Source organism: Rhincodon typus, chromosome 4, assembly GCF_021869965.1.
Source record: "Rhincodon typus isolate 14 chromosome 4, sRhiTyp1.1, whole genome shotgun sequence".
NCBI classification, from domain to species: Eukaryota; Metazoa; Chordata; class Chondrichthyes; order Orectolobiformes; family Rhincodontidae; genus Rhincodon; species Rhincodon typus.
Window position 1 is genome coordinate 94,893,877 of NC_063335.1, and position 22,888 is coordinate 94,916,764.

Sequence of the window (22,888 nt, forward strand, 5' to 3'; positions counted from 1 at the left end):
GTACCTGCCTACAGAACCAGATCATCCCCAATGGACTGCGATCTGCATTCAGGCCATTCCCAATTTGGCCCTGACCGTGACAACCGCTACGTACAGAACATTCAGATCCTCCAAAAACGGTTTTCTCTGCGGCTCCTCAAACACCTGCTCTCAGCAATGAGCTGGCGTCTTCTGGCCCTACAATAAAGCCTACCCCAGCTCAGAGCCTCCCTCTCCCAGACTTGCAAAGGACCTCTTCTGTTTTTCATTCTTCGCAGGATCCACAACCTCAACCAGTGCTTTTACTCCGCCCTGTCTGACATTTAGAAACCGTATGTACATTATACTTACCGATGCCTGCCACCAAACACAGGCCTCTTCCATTCCCCAAGTCCTCAATCCTACCCAGGACCTCCCCCATAATGTGCCTGGCGCCATTGACCATGTGGCCACCATCGCCTCACCCACTGACACCACCAATCTCGTCACATCTGCCGACACCGGTCACGTCACTTCCAATGCTGCAAACCATGGCTGTGTTGCCACCACTCTCACCGTGGATGCTGGCGCTTCCATCGCCAGCACTGAGTGCCGCTGACGTAAAGGACGCCGCTGCTGACCCCGCTCCCACGGCCAACATCAAGGACGATGTCACTTCTGCCGACGTCACTGCTCACACCTCCGACAACACTGACATCGTCCCACCCACCACCGACGTTGCTGACGACTTCACTAACTCCGCCCCCACAGCCAGCTCCAACCCAGCCAGCAGCTGTACACCCAAACCCAGCACCCCCCCCATTTCTGAAGAAGGGTTCTGACCCGAAACGTCAGCTTTCCTGCTCCTCTGATGCTGCCTGGCCTGCTGTGTTCCTCCAGCCCCACACTGTGTTATCTTCCTTTGATGAAGCTGTACTGACTTGGCCCCATTTTACCATAAACTTGTACAGTATTGTTCTTAATAATGGACTTGCAAATCTTCTCAATGACAAAGGTCAGGTTAACTGGCCTACAATTTCCTGACATCTTCCTCCCTCTCTTAAATAGGAGTGTTGCATTGGCTATTTTGCACTCATCTGGGACCCTCCCTGACTCCAGTAGTTCCAAGATCACAACCAATGCCTCCACAATATCCTTGCTACCTCCCTTAGAACATTGGAGTGTAGTTCTGGTGATTTATTGGTAACTGGGAGCTGTTTGGATGTTGCATTGGTCAATCAAGGAAAATCCAGTGCTGGCCGACCAACAACCGAGAATGTTGGAAAAGAAAGAGAAACCATAGAACTGGTTTTGAGTGGGTTTTTTGAGGCCAAGGCTGTGTGCTTGGGAGCTACTTGACTGGAAACCTGTGTTTGAGTTTTAATCTCTGTGTTTTATATTTGGTTAAAGAATTGTTGAATGTTTTGAGAAAAGAATCTCTGTTTGTATGGAATAAGTGAATATTCCTCGGACCCTGCTGGAAGCTGTTTGCATCAACCGGTGACTTTAGAGTTAAAGCAAGATACGGCTCCATGTGCCTGTAATACAACGCATTGTTCAATGATTACATAAAGATCTGGTACTTATAGTTGAAATAGTTATCAAACAGGCAAATTACAATTTTTTTGAAATTTCCTTTTAATTTATCGCTTAACTGTGTCTGTGTATGAGTGGGCTTACAAACAAAGAAAGTTGGACCTCAATGGTGGACCTTAAATAGGTTACGTTGTTGTTTAGTTTTGCTCTGCTGAAGTACCAATATTAACAATAAATTGTTATTTTTTATTTAAACTTAGTTTCTGAGATTGTTAATCATAATATCTGGTTAGGAACAATTGGACAAGTTTGAGTGTCACTGAATATTTTAATTTCACTATGTTGTGTTAGTGAAGCTGATTTAATTTGGCTTGCTGTCTCTGTCATATTAGAGGTAACAAGGTTGATCTAATGCCATAGTTGTACATGTGGATCTCTGCACAGGTGATTTAACTTTTCTCTTTTACTACTTCCTCTGTTACATCCACTGCCTCCAAAAGATTTCTTGTTTTTAGCCTGAATGGACCCACCTGATCTTTAACAATCTTTTGCTTTTCTACGTTTTTAAATATTTTTGACGTCCCCTTTTGTTTCCTTAATATTTTCTCACTCTCTTTGCTCTCCTTGTTGCCATTTTCATCCCATTTCTCTATATTCTATAGCTGATGTTTGTCTCCTATTCTGCTTTATTTTAATATCTCTTTGCTTTGTCATCTAGGGAGCTGTAGCGTTTGACGCCCTATCTTATTAGCCCTGATGGATATATATTTGGCCTATGTACAAGCTAACACTGCCTTTAAAAGTCTCCCATTGATCATTTTTTGCTTGGAAGTCTTTATAGCCCACCTGTTCTTGATCGCAAATCACTAAAATCAAATGTCGTCCGCTTGGCCATTTTCACTTTCCTCTGTAGAACTGTAATATTTGATCAATATTACTACCACCTTTCCTTCCCTTTTTGTGTCCCATGCCCTCTAAGATATTTGTAGCCATTAATAAATTATTCCTATATCTGTCTGTGATTAAGTTGTGCCTGTAGCTCCTCATCCTTAGTTTAACACTTAATATCAATGTGTAATATCATGCTAGCCTACTTTACCATTTTTCTCCATTTTACTTCCTGTACTGCCTACGTCTTCTTCAGTGGTTGTTGGATTATACACTATGTCTTTCTCTCCAGTGCTGTGTCTTGGTGCCCTTCCAAATTAGTTTGAACTCTTTGCAACATCCGTAATTAACCATTTAGCATGTACATTTGTAGCCGCCCTGTTCACATTCAATCTTCCTGGCTAGTACAGGTCTTTCTAAGTGCCCCAGGTGTCTCGAGGCCTCCTTCCTGGATCACAAATTCATTTGCCTTGAGTTTGCCTGCACCATCTTCCTGTTTCTGGCTATCATGTAGTGCTAGAGTCATCCAGACGTTGTCATCTTTCTTTGCTATTATTTGAGGTTTGATTGTTTAATTGTACGTATGCAGATGACAGAGGTCTCTCTGTGCTTCACAGTAATGGTGAATATTAACCATTCTACAGTCATTATAACTGCAAAATTCAAACTATAGTCATTACACTAATGGAAAATTAGAGAAATTCCTTCAAATGGCAATCTACTTGCAATGTTTAAAAATTTAACTCTGTATGGTTGCTTTAAATTGTGTCTTTAATTAAATAACTTTTTTTATTTTTCTATGCTTTTATAGTTGGCATTAAGAGCTGGGAACGAAAAGGAGGAAGGAGAGACTGCTGACACAGTTGGTTGCTGCTCACTCCGTGTTGAACACATTAAGTTGCATGAAAATGATAACGGGCAGCAGTGTGTGGTAGAATTTGACTTCCTTGGAAAGGACTCTATTAGATACTATAATAAGGTTCCAGTGGAAAAACAGGTACAGAGTTCATTTCCAGTGAACAATGCACTGCACGACATAACATCCATCATTTTTAATTTGCTTCAATGTGATTTGAGTCAGTTACTTAAGTACGATTGTTTAAAATCTCTACAAATTCTTTGAGTGATCTAGTATATCAAAAGTGTAATACTAAGCCATGCAGATAAGCATGGGAGAGACAATAGCATAGTGCTAATGTCACTAGACTAGTAATTCAGATGTTAAGGTGAATGTTCTGGGGGATATGGGTTCAGATTCTACTGTGACAAATAAAATTTGAATTGAACGAAACTATTTAATTAAAAAAGCTAGTCTAATTGTGACATTATGAATCCTCACAAAAACCCATCTGGTTTAGTAATGTCCCTTTTAGTGAAAAAAAGACCTGATGTGGCCTATATCTGATTTCACACCCTCAGCAATGTATTAAAACTCTTGACTGTTCCCTGATATGACCAAGAAAGCCACTCCATTCAAGGGATATTAGGGATAGCAATAAATGTTGGCCCAGCAAGGAACATGCATATTCTATGAACAAATCTCTAAAAGAACTTATACCCTATATGGAATCAAATTGAGTGGACTAACATGAGGTTGCTAAATAGATCATAATTTACTCGCGTTAATTCAGATATTATCAACTCCTGACCCTTTCATGGGTATGGTTAAAATCTGGCTCTGTTTTCATGGATTGATGAACATTAAGAATTGCAGATGATGTACCAGTGACCACATATTTTAATAAACATGAATTCAAGTGAGACAATTTTTGCTCATAGGTTCCTTGATCACAGTGGAATATGACAACCAGACTGCCAAGCATCACAAGCGTTCATGTGAACATTTTGAAAGGAATAATCAAAAGTAAATCCTGCATGTACAATCACTGGAAAATGATTACTAATAAGACATTTGCAGGATTGAGGAAGGGTCACTGGGCCTGAAACATTAACTCTGGATTTTTTTCTACACAGATGCTGCCAGACCTGCTGAGCTTCCAGCAACTTCTGTTTTTGGTCCTGATTTGCAGGATTATAGTGTTCTTGCTCCTCCAAATGTGAAGATTCAAATGCTAATGTTTAATTCCTTTTGCTGTTCCAATTGCATTTAGTTAAATTGACAACACGATTCAAACCTATCATCTTCCAGGTCTGCATGACTTGTTGCTGCAACAGTTAACCTACTCAAGCAGCAAGCATCTGCCATACATGACAAATGAGGTTATGAACTTCCTGTAAGGCATTAGCAAAAGCACAGCCTAGATTATGCCACTGTGATGGTGCTAGTTTCTCGACTATAGTGGTTCACAAATTAGGGTACATGAAACTTGGGGTTATCTGTAGAGACTTCTGCAAAATAGAATTGAAATGCTGATTGAGCACTTAAATGAAAGAGCAGCAGCCAGAAAGCAGCATGTCAATTGGGATACCAAGGTGTAGAGCTGGATGAACACGGTACGCCGAGCAGCATCAGAGGAGCAGGAAGGCTCACGTTTCGGGCCTAGACCCTCCTTCAGAAAAAGGGTCATTTTTCTGAAGAAGGGTCTAGGCCCAAAACGTCAGCCTTCCTGCTCCTCTGATGCTGCTTGGCCTGCTGTGTTCATCCAGCTCTACACCTTGGTATCTCAGATTCTCCAGCATCTGCAATTCCTACTATCTCATGTCAGTTGGGACTTGAATGCAGTGTGAACAGCTGCCTCACCTGAAGGGGAAATGCGCAAGGCTATACTGTAGAGAAATGTATATTTTCTACCCTGGCTAAATCCCCTGAGCCATTGGGTAAGGTGCTCTTATTTCATCAACTACTTCTACCATAGGGTACCTCCAACAGAGTATCAATAATATTTTCCTCAAAATATGAATATATAAATTAGGAGCAGGAGTAGGTCACTCAGCTCCTTCAACATGCTCCACCAAATAGGAAAAGGCTTCAGGAGTCTGAAGTAGAAAGTGACTTGGGAGACCTAGTTCAGGATTCTCTTGAGGTGAACATGCAGCTTCACTTGGCAATTAGGGAGACAAATACAATATTGGCAATCATTTCAAGACAGCTAGAAAACTAGAGCAGAGATGTACTGCTGAGGCTGTGTAAGGCTTTGCTTAAAACACATAGAATATTCTAAGAGATTTTGGGTCCCGTATAGAAAGAGAGATGTATTGCAATTTGAGGGCATTCAGAGGAGGTTCACAAGAATGATCTTGAGGATGCAGATCTTGTCATATGAGAAGCAGTTGAGGATTCTGGGTCTGTCCTTGATGGAGTTTAGAAGGATGAGGGGAAGATTTGAGAGACCAGGATCGAGGGAAACAGCCCCAGTGAAGGAACAAACCTTTCGATCTGAGATGAGGAGGAATTTCTTCAGCCAGACAGTGGTGACTGTGTGGAACTCATTGCTGTAAAGGCCACGTCATTAAGTTTAAGACAGTGATAGGTTCTTAATTAGTAAGGGGATCAAAGGTTGTGGGGAGAAGGCAGAAGAACTGGATTGAGAAACCTATCAATTGTGCTCAAATGGCAGAACAGACTCGATGGGCTGAATGGCCTAATTCTGCTCCTGTATTTTATGGCCTAATAAGATCACAGCTGATAGAGCTGCGAGCTGACAAGCCTCCAGGTTCACTGGTTATCTTAGGGCCTTAAAAGAAGTGATTAATGAGGTAGTAGATGCATTAGTGTTAATGTTCCAAAATTCCATAGATTCAGAAATCTGATTGGAAAGTAGCATACAGAAGACCTTTAATTCAAGTAGGGAAGAAAGCAGAATACTGTAGGCCAGTTGGCTGGATGCCTGGATAAAGTATTAGAATTATTCATTAAAGCAGCTACAACTGAGCACTTAGAAAACTCCAAGGTAATCGACAAGAATAGGCACAGTTTCATGAAAGGGAAATCTAATTTAACTAGTTTTATTCAAGTTTTTTGAAGGAGTAACATGTAGTGATAAAGGTGAGCCTATAGATATTTGATGAGCAGTCACCAAAAGCGGTTATTGTGGAAATCAAAAGCTCATGTAGGGGTTAACATATTAACACGGATCGAAAATTAACTGGTTGTAAACAGTAAACAGAAGTTAATCTTTGCACAAAAGTTGCTGGAGAAGCTCAGCAGCTCTGGCAGCGTCTGTGAAGGAAAAAAGAGTTAACGTTTCGGGTCCGGTGACCCTTCCTCAGAACTGGTGGCGGCTGGGAAAACGTCAGTTTATATGCAGAAAGTAGGGAGGTTGGTGGGGTAAGGAGTAAACGATAGGATAGAGCCCAAAGAGAGAGAAAGACAACTCCTTTGTTAGCAACTCCTTTGTCTGTCCAACTGTCTTTCTCTTTCGGCTCTATCCTATCAATAGTGGTGAGGGCACTTTTGAAATACTGCATACAATCTGGTTGCTCTGCTATAGGAAAGATGTTGTTAAACTAAAAAGGGTATAGCAATTACTTTACAAGGATGTTGCTGGACTAGAGGGTTTGAGTTGTACAGAGTGGCTGGATAGGCTGGGTCTATTTTCCCTCGAGCGTTGGAGGCTGAGTTGTGTGATCTTTATAGAGATTTGTAAAATCATGAGGGGCATAGACAGTGTACGGCCAAGGTCCTTTCCCTAAAATAGGGAAGTCGAACACTAGAGGGCATAGGTTTAAAGCGAAAAGGGAATGATTATAAAGGGACCTAAGGGGCAACTTTTTCTCACACATGGTGGTGTGTATATGGAATGAGTTGCCAGAGGAAGTGGTAGAGACAGGTACAGTTACAACATTTAAAAGACGTATGGACACGTACATGAATAGAAATGGTTTAGAGGAACCAAATGCAGGCAAATTGGGACTATTTAATTTTGGCATACCTGGTCAGCATGGACGGGTTGGACTATTTCTGTGCTATTTGACTATGTATGCATGGGCATAGATAGCTTGAGTCAGTGAGCAAACATCTGGCAGATGGAATACAATGTGGGAAATTGTGAAGCTGTTTACTTTGACAGAATTTGTGAATGGGTTCTGTACTTGAGTCTGTTCACAAGTCAATTAGTACACATGTCAGAACACAATGCAGGATAATATAAAGTTGTCGGTCTTAAGTACAGGAAATATTCATGTGTTATTATTTAAAATTACATCCCTGGATGGGATTGCATCGGTAAGTATCTAAATCGGATGTTCCAAAATCAGGGTCCTCATGTATTACCTGAAATTTTTCATTTGCAAACTGTTGAGGTGCAGATGGATGTGATTTAGTGCATGAGTCGCAAGTTAGTATGCAGCTTTAACACAATGGATAAGGCTATAATGGGATGCCATCCTTTCTTACCATTGGGGCAGAACATAAAAGTGAAGATGTTGTTATACATGGCATTGGTGAGCACACATCTCAAAATGGATGTTTAAATTGGTCTCTTTATATCTATTCTTTTAAAAAAAACTGCGTTGGAGGCAATTCAGAGGACATTTACTGTGCTGATACCTGGAATGAGTGGGTATTCTTGTTTGGCTAAGTGAGACAGGCTAAAAGTATTTCCAGTGGAGTTCACAAGAGCAAGGGATCATTTAAGTGGTTGATTTAAGATTTTGAAAATGAGCTGGGCATGCAATGATATTTCCCTTCTGTGGGCAAGTCCAGAACTAGAAGACATGCCTTTTAAATTAAGGGTTGCCCTTGTGGAACAGTTGAGCAGTCTTTTCTTTGAAGGTTTTATGACTTTAGAACTCTCTGCCCTAAAAGGTAGTGGCAGCAGGGTCATTGAATATTTTTAATAAAGGCAGTTAGATTTTTGTCAGGCAAGTGAATAATGTTATTGGGGGATAAATGGGAATATGAAATTCAGATCACAAATGGCTCAGCCATGACTTTTTTTGAATGATGGAACATGTTTGCAAGGCTGAATGACCTACTTATAGTGCTGCATTTCATATATTCATATTGTCTCTAATATCTTCCCCCTGACAGAGAGCTTGTAGTTTCCTGCTTTGTCTCCCTCGCTTCTTAAAGAAGCTATACTTACTTACTATTTTCCTTCTAATTCAGCTTTTCCTGAATCTGGAGAATTTAGAAAAATTAAAACCAATGCATAAATTATTCAGCTGTTTCTTTTAACCCCCTATGATGAATTCTAGCAGGACCCATTGACTGGTCTGCTCCAGCACCAACAATATTCTGATTACTTCTTCCCTGGTGATTCTAATTTTCTTGAATTCCTCCTTCCCTTCCATTTCTTGATTTACTGCTGTTTCTATAATGTTACTTATTTCTTCTTTAGTGAAACCTGATGCAAAATACTGGTTCAATTCATCTGACATTTTTTTTCTATTATTAATCCTCAACTATTTACCACTGCTCATTCTGTTAACTTGTTTAAAATATAGTTTGTGTATTCTTTGTCCATGTATCAAAAAATCAAAAAGACCTAACAACTGAAGGTCTTTTTCAAAAGTGGACCCGAACAGACCTGTAGACATGCTGACTTTACACTGTTTGGAAAAGAACTTCACTTGGACCAATTGGACCTAAAAAACGAAGTGTTTTCCACTGGTCTGAACTCTAAGTGTCTGCAGGTCTGTTCAGGCCAAGCAAAGATTTATGTTTTTTTGCAAAGGACTCAAATGGACCGATAGGATAACTGTGTCCAAAAACCAAAAAAGTATTCTTGATCCGAAGGATAGTTAGTTCCAAGATTTTTGGATGAGAAATTCCTTACTTGTACCTATAGAAACTGTTACTATTTGTTTTAAATTTCTAGATAGCATACTCCCGTACTCTAATTTTTCTGTTTTTTTTTTATTGTTAGTACATTTTTTTTAAATATTATAACCAATCTTCTGACTTGCCACCCTTTAAATTTGGTACTATATTAAACTTTGTAGCTAACCCCAGATTGTAAGTCCTCTCCTTGGAACTTTTCTTTCTCCATATAATGTATCTAGTGTGTGAATTAGGAGGAAAATATCCCTTAAATGTTTGCCACTGCATCTTTACTGACCTGTATCTTGACCTAATTTGTCAGTTCACTTTATCTGGTTTTGCTTTCATGCCCTTACTGAAGTTTAAGTCCTGGACACAATTTTTTTTTTTTCTCCCTCAAACTGTGTGAAATTCAACCAGATTGTGGTCGCTGGTACCCAGTGTGCTTATTCCGAGATCATCATCAATCCTATTTTATTGCACATAAGTCTATTATAACCTGTCTTGTTGACTCCACGACATGCTGTTGTCAGAAACAGCATGTTAAATTCATCTGTCCAAATTCATCTCCCAAATTTGGAAGAAAAATATCAATTCTGAATACTTCATTGTATTTCAAGTAGACACTGAACTTTTTATTTGTCTTTTTATTAAACTTCACTAAAATCTCGGGAGTGACTGGCATTTTGATCAGAATGGGATAGCAGGCTTAAAGTTGTGTGTTGCTAATCCTGAATTATGATGAAATAGTTGTGATCACATTGTCTTTCTACTTTAGAGTCATTTCCAGCGTAGAAGGTGGCTATTCAGTCTATCGAGTCCATGCTGGCTGTACAGAATAGCCCCGGCAGTACTACAGCTGTGCCTCAAAATGTCAGCCATGGCTTAGTTGGTATTTTCCCTTCTGGGTCAGTAGGTTGAGTTCAAGCCACTCTCTAGAATTCTGAGTCCACATCTACACTTTCTATTGTTGCGCGTTTTAGGGTTGTGATAAGGAGATAAGATGTTAAAATTGAGATTGTCTGTTGCGTCAACTGGACACAAAATATTCCGTGGGATACTTGAAAAAGAGCAATAGAGTTCTCTTCTGTCTTGACTAACATTAATCCTCAGCCTGATTTAATTAGGTAGATTTGTTTGGGCATATATCTCATTGCTGATTTGGATCAATAGTGTATATAATTTGTCTTCCACATTTCCTGTATTGTAACCATGAGTACAATTCAGGAATAATTGTTATTGGGTGTAAAATGTTTGGGACACCCTGGATTCATGAAAGGCTCTGTGTAAAATTCTTTATTTCTTCCATTTGTACAACATATACAATTCCAGAGTGATGTTTGTTTGTATTTCTTTCTACCAGGTGTTCAAGAATCTAAAATTGTTCATGGAGAATAAGGATCCTGCAGATGACCTGTTTGACAGATTGAATGTATGTTGTATTTAGATGTATCTACATTTAGTGAGTTTGACAAATATGCAGTTTCATCAACTTTTCACTATATCTATATATGAAAGTAATGTATTTTCTTTTAGACTTCTGATCTGAACAAACACCTTCAGGAGTTAATGGAGGGGCTCACTGCCAAAGTGTTTCGAACATACAATGCTTCCATCACGTTGCAAGAACAGTTGGCTGAATTGACTGATCGTAAGTGAATAGTTATCCTAACAGTGAAGCTTTTTGTTCACGTGGGTGGGTAGCACTGTCACCCCTCGAGTTAGAAGGTTTTGGTTTCAAATTCAATTCCATGGTTTCAACCCAAATATCGAGGATGACAGTCCAGTATGGCATTGAGGAAATGCTGCATTATCAAATTTTTAATGAGTCCCATCTGACTGCTCTGGTGGGTGTAAAAGACTCCATGGCATCATTTCAAAGAAGATCAAGAGAATTATCCCCAGTGAACTGGCCAAATCTTATCTGCAATCAACATCACAGCATAAAAGACCATTTTTCTGGGAGATGGTTTTCACGTTGAGTGCATTATAACAATATCTATATTTAAAACATTTCGGGCCAAATGATCAGTCTCTTGAGACCAGACTTGTAACTGGAGATGCACACAGGGACTTTTAAGTGGCCCTGTCACACAATATGTGCAAATGTTTCAATTTCCCATGAGCAATTCCTCTGTTCTGTGACCCTCTGCAAATGCCTCAGATTGAGCTGGAATCAGAGACTTCAGATACATCTACAGTACTTATCTGGGTAGTCACCCATGAAACATTACAGATTAAAACCTAGTCTAACACCTGGACTACATACTTGACCCTGAAATATGCCTTGTATGCTTTCCCCTAACCTGAACTACCTTTCTCCTACATTAAACCTGGACCTTTTAAGCTTTTCATGTGGCAGCGAATGTAGTACAAAATGGTGTGTTATTTCTTCCCCTAACTCATCTCTGCTGTGACAGAGTCCCCCAGTGGACTTTACTGTGAAAATTGGGCTCTTAGGAATCTGGTAAACTGCAGAGTGCAGCAAGTCATTGATTTTATAAGCACGGCAGCAATTCAGTGGTCACTGTCACTGCTCAAAAGATCCATATCTGCATTTCCTGAGAGCTTACTGGAGCAGCAAATGTGTGCGGCTGCTATCATCATGCCCTAGTAGCTGTCATCTCATTCGATGCACCACATGCAAACTTCCCTTGCTGCGACCATTCACTCAGAGGTCACAAATGTTTGGGTGCTGGCTCACAAGAGGGTTGACAGATGGGACAGTGAGTGGCAGGTAGGGCAGTAAGGCTGTGAGAGATTGAGAGCGGGGCAGCAATCGGCAGGTATCCAAAATGGTGTTCTGTCACTGACTGACATGACCACCACTGCAACTTCAGTGTCTGCTGTAGCCTGCACTGTCAACAAACACAGCCTATTCTTAAAGCAAGTGAACATTTTAGGCATGCAGGGCTTATGTCCGTGTCCACAGAGGAAGTGAGTTCTCTTTAAACCTGTAGTATCAAGAATGAAATCCTCTGGTCCAGTGTTTCTTTTCCATAACCTTCATTCATTTATAAATTGTTCATTTTGGTGTGATAGACTGAGAATGCTATGGAGAAGTGTTATTATAGTCCCATTTCTTATCGTAATGCTTGAGCATTGGAGTTTTGGCTGACACTCTAGTGAAGTACTGAGTAACTGCTACACTCTGAGGCCCTGCCTTTCAGATGAAACATTGAACTGAGCCTCAGTTCATTCGGGACATAAAAGAGCTATTTCAGTAAGGAGCAGGGGACTTGCCTCCTGTGTGACTTCTATTGATCCTTTCATCAACACCACAAAGAAAATTTTGGTTATTATTACATTGCAAAATTAAAGCAATGGAATTGAGAAGCAATTTATCTCCCAAGAGTAGTGTAAATCTGGAACTGTTTTCCCCCCACTGAAAGACTGTGGATGCTGAAAACAATTGAAGCTCTGAAGACCGGGAAAATAGATTTTTTTAATAAAAACCAAAAGAACTGTGGATGCTGTAAATCAGGAACAAAAACAAAGTTGCTGGAAAAGCTCAGCAGGTCTGGCAGCATCTGTGAAGCCAAAAACTGTCAATGTTTCCGGTCTGGTGACCCTTCCTCGGTTCTGAGGAAGGGTCACCGGACCCGAAATGTTAACACTGTTTTTTCCTTCACAGATGTTGCCAGACCTGCTGAAAATAGATTTTTGTTGGACTAATGTATCAGGCAAGATGAAAGGTGGAAAAGTGGAGTTGAGACCCAATTCAGCCATGATGTAATTGAATGCTCAAGTGACTGAGTAATCCACGATTTTTCACAACGTGACATAGCTATGTGATAGCTGGTGTTTTTAAAATCTTATCTGAAATAACTTCCAGTTTTACAATGATTACTTGACCAGTGATGTTGCTTACTACTTTTTCTTCTTTTCAGCTGAAGAAAGTATCGCAGAAAAAATCCTGTCCTACAATCGAGCTAACAGAGCAGTGGCCATTCTTTGTAACCACCAGAGGACACCCCCAAAAACTTATGAGAAAGCCATGAAAAACATTCAGGCCAAGGTAAGTTTCAGAAATAAACACAACCAAACAAATGTTTATTTCCATTGCAGTGGATGGGGCTAACTAAGTAAGATCAGGACATTAGTACAAACAAATTCATTAATTTTTAATGGATTCTCAGCCTTTCTATGCAAATTTTCACCATATTTCAATCTTTCCTCTAAAAGCCTTTAAGATAATAGAATCCCTACGGTGTGGAAGCAGGCCATTCGGGCCATCGAGTCCCACACCAACCCTCCAAAGAGCATCCCACCCAGAGCTGCCACCCCACCATTTCTCTGTTATCCTGCATTTCCCAAGGCTAATCCATCTAGCATGCACATCCTGGATACCAATGGCAATTTGGCATGGCCAATCCACCTAACCTGCACATCTTTGGACTGTAGGAAGAAACCGGAACCCCTGGAGGAAACCTGCACAACTATCGGTAGATATGTGCAGACTTCACACAGACGAGTGTCTGAGCGTGGAATTGAACCCGGGTCCCTGGAGCTGAGGCAGCAATGCTAACTGCTGAGCCACTGTACTGTTTGAATTCCATTTCTACAATCTTGTTGCAAGGCCTTCCATTGCTCATTCCACAGTTATCTTTTTCTTGAAATATTTCACTGAACTTCTCTACAGAGAAAAAACTAATAAATTAATAAGATTATTAATTTTTATTCAAAGTCTCACTGTAGTGAACAACCCATTTTCCTTAGAACATCAATTAAGTCATCTCTTAAATTGAACATGATGCTTTTGATTCAGTTTGAGATATTGTGCCATAACTTTGGAGCCACTTATGGTCTACTTACCACTACCTGCTATCCTTAGCAGACTTGTTTCTTTTTTTTGACACGGTGTTATGGGTTACAAGCTGTGTATTTTAAGAGAGAGAAATATGTTGAAAGATTTGAATTATTCAATGACAAAATTAAGAACACATTTCCCTACAATAATTGAGAGCCCTGCACAGATTGCAGCTCGGATGTCATGGTACTTGTAACTATCTGCATGTAGCTATATTTGTTTTGAAATAAAATAATTTAAAAGTCAACTCAACTAGTACTGGATGCATGTTGGATTACTTGAAACATGCTTTACTCCTTAATTGAGTATTTTCAAAATAAAAACACAAGAAATGTGGATGCTGTAAATCAGAAACAAAACAGAAGTTGCTGAAAAAGCTCAGTAGGTCTGGCAACATCTGTGAAGAGTAATCATAGTTAACATTTCAGGTCCGGTGACCCTTCCTCAAAACTGATGGTAGCTAGGAAAATGTCAGTTTGTATGCAGAAGATAGAATTGCGGGGGGTAGGTAAGGAGTAAACAATAGGTGGGGATAGAGCCCTAAAGAGAACAGCAGTTAAGACAGACAAAGGAGTAGATATCAATCTGGCTAGAAGGGTGAATAGCTGTTAATGGAGACTGTTAGTGGCTAATAGTTGTGTGTAATGGCAGACTGTGATAACAAGGCCTGGTGTATGAGGTAGGGGGCTAGGACATGGGAGAGTTCAGGCGCTAAAATTATTGAACTTGACATTGAGTCCAGAGAGCTGCAGGGGCCCCCAGCAGAAAATAAGGTGTTGTTTTTCCTGCTTGCAATGAGCTTCGCTGGAACGCTGCAGCAGGCCTGAGATAGAGGTGTTGGCCTGGCGAACAGGGTTGTATGGTAAAATGTCAGGCTGATGGAAGCTCAGGGTGTTTTTTTTTTATGAGCAGAATGTGATGTTCTGCAAATTGGTCACCTAGTCTATGCTTCGTTTCCCCAACGTGGAGAAGACCACATTGTGAGCAGTGAATGAAGTAGACAAGATTGTGTGAAGTGCTGCTTCACGTGGAAGGTATGGTTGGGCCCTTGGATACTGAGGAAGTAAATGGGCGGGTGTTACACCTGTGGTGGCTGCAGGGGAAGGGGCCATGGGGCTGTTGGGTGGGGGTAATGTTGGGAGTGAAGGAAGAGTGGACCAGGGTTTCCTGGAGGGAACGGTGCCCGCGGTAATTGGACATGGGAGGGGAGGGGAGGGAATACATGTTTGGTGGTAGCATCTTGCTGTAGGTGGCAGAGATAGCGGTTGATGATCTTCTGAATGTGGATACTGGTGGGATGGTGCATACGGACAAGGGGAACACTGTCGCTATTGCGGGCGGGAAGAGAGAGGGTGAGGGCAGAAGTGCAAGAGATGGGTCGGACCCGGTGAGGCTCCTGTTGACAACAGTGCAGGGAAATCCTCAGTTGAGGAAGAAGGTGGACATTTCAGAGGATCCCTTGTCAAAGTTGGCCTTGTCGGAACATATGCAACAGAGACTGAGGAACTGGGAAAATGGAATGGAGTCTTCACAGGAAGCAGTGGTTGAGATGTATAGCCCAGGTAGTTGTGGGAGACCCAGATTCAAGACCTACTTGTTCCAAAGGACTGTCTCATCTCTGAACAAATAGAGATTCAACACCACCTACTGCTGTAATATGGAACTGCACTGGAATTCTCTTCCAGCTTTGGCTGCCAGCATTGGCATTAGCAGTGGGATACAGTAATCTGCCTCAGTGCCACTTGGCCAGAATTCTGACACCTACTAGTCTCCAGTGCATTTAATGAGAATTTGTTGAAGGTTACTACAGTTGATTGATATGTTAAGTCTCACATTAGGGAAATGTTCAGTGTGAGTGGCTAAAGATAAACCTCCTGGAAGAAGAAAGGGAGACTGTTTGTGGTATTCCTGTCTGACAGATAAACATATGAATCAATAATGGGAATGGTGGTTTCTAAATGCAACAATGACAATTTTTTTTTTTTTAAAAAGAGTTTATACTTTCTATTCGTAGATTGAAACAAAAAAGGAACAACTTGCAGTAGCAAAGAAAGATCTGAAAAATGCCAAGGTGGACTACAAAGTTAAAAAAGATGAAAAATCAAAACAGTGAGTATTTCCTGAACAGGATCTCTTAGATTTAATTAAATAACCACTTGTTAAAACAATGACCTTCAATGGATGGAATAAAATGTGTTAATCTCAGGTTTTGTTGTTTAACTGGCTGCAAATAGTTGTTTACTTTAAAACAGAATATGTAAATATATAAAAGTTTCACACACTTTGTTTAGTTGGTTAAATATGAATATAGAGCTGGCCCAGCATCAGTGGGCTAGGAATCGAAGGTAGCCATTCAGCCCCCTCCATCCACATCTTCTGTTTAATGAAACCATAACTGATGTAAATTTTAACAAGATCTACTAGCATTGCACCCATAGCCCTCAATAGTCTTCCCTGACACACCCTGTTTTGATATTTTCACTTGTTGTCACCAGATGAGAGTTCTAAATTTCCATTACCCTTTCCATAAAAGAATGATCCCTGCCATTATCCCTGAATGACCTAGCTCTGTTTCTCTTATTATACCCCAATATCTGAATTACCTCCATTGATTGAGCTTCTCATTATTATATAAGATGTCGAGTGAAAACAATTGATGAATGAATTTTTTAGAAATGGCTTTCATGGGATGAGGGTATCACTGACTGGGCCAGCATTTATTACCCATCCTTGATTGTCCAGAGGGCAGTTTAAGAGTCAATTGCATAGCTGTGGGTCTGGAGTTACATGTAGGCCAGACCAGATGAAGATGGCAGATGTCCTTCCCTAAATGATGTTAGTGAACCAGATCGGTTTTTACTGACAATTGACAATGGATTCATGGTCATTATTAGACTCTGCCGTGGCGGGATTCAAGTCCAGATCCTTGGGACATTACCTGGGCATCTGGGTTAATAGTCCAGTAATAATACCACTAGGCCGTCACCTTCCCTTTTGTGACACAGTAATGAAGGAGAGGGAAAGAAGTTATGAATTGTGTCCTCGTCAGTTAAGAAAGTAAATAAATGTCTTGATATGGAGGTGATAAAACGGAGGTGAAGGTTTAGCCTGAAATTGAGACTTCTTAAGTTTGCTATTATTTCCTAAAGAAACATGAAATGATCTATTTGTGGTGTTGAACCAAGGAGACTAGGAATAGAAAGTAACACATTTAAAATATCCTATTCTTAAAGGACTCTAATGAAGTTTCTTTATACAGGATTGTAGAGAAGAAGAAAAAGCTGTTACAGAGGATAGAAGAACAACTGATGAAATTGGAAGTTCAAGCAACAGACAGGGAGGAGAATAAACAGATTGCATTGGGCACGTCCAAACTCAACTATCTTGATCCCAGAATCACCATTGCTTGGTCAGTAAGAACCAGACAGCTTTTAACATACACTACCTGAACCTCGGTTGAGTGTTGGATTGACGTAATTTGATATCCTGCATAATCTAAACTCGAAGAAATTAAGTTGTTCAAGCATGATACTTGTGTGCCAAGCAGTTAGCATTAGAGAGAACACTTTGTTTTTCATTCTTTCCTTCACCATGTACCCTGATCTTTCGTGTTACCTCGTCTGGAATTTAATAAAACCAATTAACCCTTGTCAATGTATTAAATATTTGAATAGTCTTTCCTTATGAAATGATAATAGAATTGCTGGCTAAATGTAATGTGCATATCCCTTTACATGTCGTCTTTGTAGGTGCAAGAAATGGCACGTTCCTATTGAGAAGATCTATAATAAGACACAGCGAGAGAAATTTGCCTGGGCCATCGATATGACTGATGAAAATTTTGAATTCTAAAAGAAATTCTTCATTGAAGAAGACAATTGCACAGTATCTCAGGGAGTGGAAAAAAAATCTGTACTTAAACACTTCATTGAATTTGTTCCTTTCAATATGTTGAAATTTTTTTCAGTTGCTATGTTGCACAGTTGATAGAAAATGTTAATTTGGAAAGAATTAAGATGAAAGTTTTGAAATACGTAAAAGTTTTGGCATAACAGTGCTGTATCGCAGCATGCTTTGATAAGTGCATATTGGGAAGTGATGGGCCAGTTAAGAGTAAGCATGCAATTAAATGGTGCCTTAGTACATCTCGTTATCATCTAAAAGTTGTTAATGTTAACCTGCAAGTTCCCTCTAAACTTTTGTTTTGAAAGTTGTGGGCAGTTTGTTTTAAATGTATGTCCCTTGTTTTGTACAGTTGTAGCCATGTGCAAATGGTAACTTAAAATGGCTGATCTTTGTGTGGTCTGAGTTGAAATGCAAGACTTTCAACGAAGCCCAAAAGAGATGATGGTTACCTGTAAAGTACACAATCATTGCAATTGTGGGTGAATATTGCTTAAAATAAAGAAAAATGCAGTATCTGTCTAGCTCAAGCTATTAGGAGAGAAAAGCATAGAGCAAAAACAAAGTGAACATTACAAAACATTGTAAGGAAACAATACCCTTTAAAGAAGATTAGAAAATTCAAGCATCTAGCGCTGTTGTTTGTAGATTAGTACTAGTCAAGGATTAGGGTCAATTAATCCCTATCTTTTTAGGCCTAAGAAAGAAACCAAGGGAAACAAATTAATTGTATATTAAGAATGGTACACATGAGAATATTCTAAAAATATTATGCTTATATATGGTGTTGTATATGTAATGTTGTGTAATAAAGTCATTTAAAACAAAAAGAAACAACGTTTGAAAATATCCTGAGGAAATTACTTGTTTAAAGAAAATCATGTACTCAAAATCTTTCCATTTGCTGTGTATGATGTGGAGGTGCTGGTGTTGGACTCGAGTGGATAAGAAATAACAAGTTTAAGGACTAACTGGAAAGGCAACAGTCAAAAGAGAAAATATCAAAAGTCTCTCCTCATACTGAATCTAGCTCCTAGCATAAGATTTTCTGATAAGTGTATTTTTCTTCCTAACACCATCTAAGTATCAGATAAATCTGAAGAACTAACACGAGTGCTGGAAAAATATTAGACCTATACAAAAAGAAGCCAGCAAGCAGCTAAGTGAATCTCAAATCTTTAATTTCTCCAACCCTGTCATCATGGTCACAATGCCATATAAGCAAAAAGGGAGTATTTCTTTCATTTATTGATAGACATTACAATCTGTTCTCCTTTTGTAAATTTGTTTCCCTTATTTGAATTTACTTTTACTCTCTTGTAATGTAGTACTGTAATAGTTGCTTACATGACAAATGTTCCACCACAGAATTAATAAAATAAATCCAATACAGAGCCTCCAAGAAATAATTGTGTGCAGAGTTTGTTAGGTGTGATTTGACCAAATTTGCTTCAAGAGAAGGATGTGATACTCAGTCCAGAATACCACGGATGAGCTAGGTGTACTTAAGAAGGATAAACAAGGTTTTGGGTCCAGCATCTATTGCAATTAACTAAGGGCAATGAAATGTAGTTCAATTAATAGATACAATCAAATCTGTTATGGCAGACTTGAAAGGGCAGACCAGCCACAAATAAATTCAGAATTGTCTCATTCTGCTTCAACCAAATGTTTTCAACATTTCACCACAAATATTCCTAAAATAATTCAGATTAACAATCATTGGATAATTGGAGAGGAGGAAACTCATTTGTTTCATCTTAATTCATTCATTCAGGATTGGATGCTGTATTCAAGCTGTCATCTGGCAAGAGTATGAAAAACAAGGTTGCTGGAAATGCTCAGCAGGTCTGGCAGCCTCTGTGGAGGAGAAAACAGAGTTAACGTTTTGGGTCCAGTGACCCTTCCTCAGAACTGATGGTGGCCGGGAAAACGTCAGTTTATATGCAGAAAATAGGGATGTGGGTGGGGTAGGGAGTAAACGATAGGATAGAGCCCAAAGAGAGAGAAAGACAGTTGGACAGACAAAGGAGTTGCTAACCATCAGGCTGGGAGGGTGAATAGTTGTTAATGGGGACTGTTAGTTTTTGTTCCTGATTTACAGTATCCGCAGTTCTTTTGGTTTTTAAGAGTATGAAAAAGTTTGATTACTATCTCCACTGACAACTGTTTTGGCTATATAGTTTGACATCCAATGGATGACTATTCCACATTTGGTTTATTTTATTGTATTTCCTAGTACTAAGACCTTTATTATACTTGTTTATTTCAATATTCACAGAATAAGTGTGCTCTTTTTGGTATACTTGCATTTAATCGCACCCACTTTCCTGGTTATTTATTTTAATTCAATTAATTCTGCCCCGAGCCTGCTACTTTTCTCAGTTTAGCATTATTTGCAAATTTCATTTCTTTGCATCAAGTTCTGAATCTGAATTTATGTAAATTAAAATCTTTAATGGATCTGTGCAAGTCCTTTTTAAAAACCTATTAACAAAGGCCTCATGAATCTTGAGCAAATCTCTTAAGCCTGGATACCCCATGTAATATTCCATATATTACAAGAGTATATTTCAAATATTACTTCATTGGTCTGTTCTGAGATTGTCAAAGGTACTGTTTAAGTTCAAATCTTTGTGTAAAGATCCATTCACTCTTCTACCTTGGCTCATAATTCTTGTATTCGCCTCTCAGCTGTTTTTCCAGCTCCACTTGTGTTTATTTCCTCCCCTCAAAGCAGAAGTAGGTTAATTTTTTTCAATTAAAAATCACTTTTTAAAAAGTATTATTCACGGGCCTGACAAAATCTGAGAGAGAAAGAATTAATGGGGTGATTTTATGGTGTCCACAAAAATGGGAAACGTATGTGTTATGACTGAAGTGGGATGGAAGATATTGATTCCCAATAGAGCTTTGAGATAAAGTTAGCAGCATGTCAATGTAATATATTGTCATGCTATGAATACTCATTGAGAGTAAAACGTCTAAGTTCCACCAGCAAGATCAGTCGGGAGTTGAGGAGAGGATGAGAATGTTGTCGTATCTGGTTTATATTTGTTATAGGGTAGTGTACACCAGATGGCATCAGTGGTTTTCCTTGTTGAGATTTCTGGCGCAAGGCAGGGGCACAGTAGAATTGAGGTTTGCAGGCAAGCTCAGAATACACAAGGATAACCAGTGGTGCAATGACATTGGAGAATTGCGGAGTAAAAGAGATCTGCGTGAGGGGGATACAGGGTAATATTGGGAATATGGAGGAATGAAGGGGGAAAATCTAGTGCCCTTGATATGGTAAGAACAGTTTGTTAAGGTAAGAAAATATGGTACCGAAAAATCAGTGTCTACATGTAGGTCCATCTCAAGCTGTTTGTTGGCAAAGTCCTTTGTAGGCTTTGACATTACCTACATTTTACTTATCTGAGGCAGTTTGAGCAATGTCCTTTACAATGTTAGCTGAGCCTGCCAGTTCAGCCATGTCCCACAGAGGGTAAATACAACACTGTACATTAACATGAACATTCAGTGAAGAGGGAACAAATGTTTTTTCCACAATAATGAAAATGGCTCCTGCACTTCGATGATCATTACTGTATGCCAGGCAAGAGCTCTGCCAGTGCTAGCTTTCTAAGATATTGTCAACAAGTAAGTGATGCATATTAATAACATAAGATCAATGCAATGTAAATTATTTACAAGTGAATTTTAAATGTGTAAAGCACCCATGTCACCTTTTATGCTCAAAAAGTGTTATGTTAATGACAAGGAATTGGGCAAAAGTCTGTGGCTGTGATGCAGATCCTCACTATTTAACCAGGAGGCATTTTTATCACTGACATATAGCTGCAGCATTCGTGCTAACTGCAGGTTTCAACACTGTAAAGCACTCCCCCACAGGGGTTTTTCATGGTTCCCATACTGGTACTTTAAATTGGAATACTAATTGTGGAACTGGAGAAAAAGCAAGGAAGCAAAAGTATGAACGTATCAATTAGGAGCAGGAGTATGCCAAATGGACTCCTTGACTTTGCTCTGCTATTCGATAAGATTGTGGCTGGTCTGTTTGTGGTCACTCCACGTGCTCGTCATCGTTTGACTCCCTTGTCCACCAAGAATCTAATATCAACTTTAAAAGTATCCAATGACCCTTCGTATAATGCCCTATGGAGAAAAGAATCCATAGATTTATGATGCACTGAGAGAAAACGTTATTCCTTATTGCCATCTTAATATAGATGTCTTTTTAAGCAGTGTCCTGAGCTGTAGCCTGTCTTGCAAAGAGAAACATCATTTCAGTATCTACCCTGTCAAATTTTCTCAGGATCTTGTACATTTCAATTAGGCCACACGTCATTCTTCAAAACACCAGTGGCTATAGGCTAACCTTGTCAAATCTTTCCTCCTATTCTAACCCCTTTATCTCAAAAACCAGTTGCACTAGTCTTTTCTGTATTGCATTGATCGCAACTAACTTTATTTTAAAATAAAGGAAACCGAAAATGCAGTCTTATCGATGCCCTGCAGAACTGGAGCAAACCTTTTTGTGATTCATATACAAGCACATCCAGATCTCCTGCTTTTAAAAATATATTGTTTTTTATTCCTCCCAAAATGGATAACTTCTAATACTACATCTGCCAAAATTTTGCCTACTAGCCTGCAGATTCCCAATATTCTCCTAAAAACTTAACATCTTTTGTCAACAGCAAATTTAGCGGTTACATTTTAGGGTCCCACTATACAAGTTTTTTTAAAAATACAGATTGTTAATAATTGAGAACCCAGCAGTGGTCCGTGTGTCACTCCATTTGTTACATCTTAGTAACTGGAAAATGTCCCATTTATGCCAACTGTTTGTTTTCCTGTTAAGTTATCTATCCATGCCAGTATGTTACACCTCACACCTGCGATATTGTGTAATCAACTTTGGTATGTATCTTGTTAACTGCCCTTTGGAAATCCAAATATATCACATCTATATCAGAGAGAGTAGGAACTGCAGATGCTGGAGAATCTGAGATAACAAGGTGTAGAGCTGGATGAACACAGCAGGCCAAGCAGCATCAGAGGAGCAGGAGGGCTGATGTTTCGGGCCTAGACCCTTCTTCAGACCCTTTTTCTGAAGAAGGGTC

The 22,888-nt window shown here is 39.5% G+C and overlaps 1 protein-coding gene across 1 annotated transcript in view; it reads left to right on the top strand.

The window, feature by feature from the left end:
- The window catches only part of LOC109911010 (DNA topoisomerase I, mitochondrial-like), a 105,951-nt gene extending 87,693 nt beyond the window's left edge, over positions 1–18,258 (top strand). Inside the window, exons 17-23 of the mRNA XM_020510244.2 lie at positions 3,194–3,379; positions 10,410–10,478; positions 10,583–10,697; positions 12,937–13,064; positions 15,871–15,965; positions 17,116–17,265; positions 17,606–18,258. Coding sequence (XP_020365833.2) covers positions 3,194–3,379; positions 10,410–10,478; positions 10,583–10,697; positions 12,937–13,064; positions 15,871–15,965; positions 17,116–17,265; positions 17,606–17,708 — 846 coding nt within the window. The 3' untranslated portion in view covers positions 17,709–18,258. The remainder of the gene's footprint in view (positions 1–3,193; positions 3,380–10,409; positions 10,479–10,582; positions 10,698–12,936; positions 13,065–15,870; positions 15,966–17,115; positions 17,266–17,605) is intronic.
- The last annotated feature ends 4,630 nt before the right edge of the window (positions 18,259–22,888 follow it).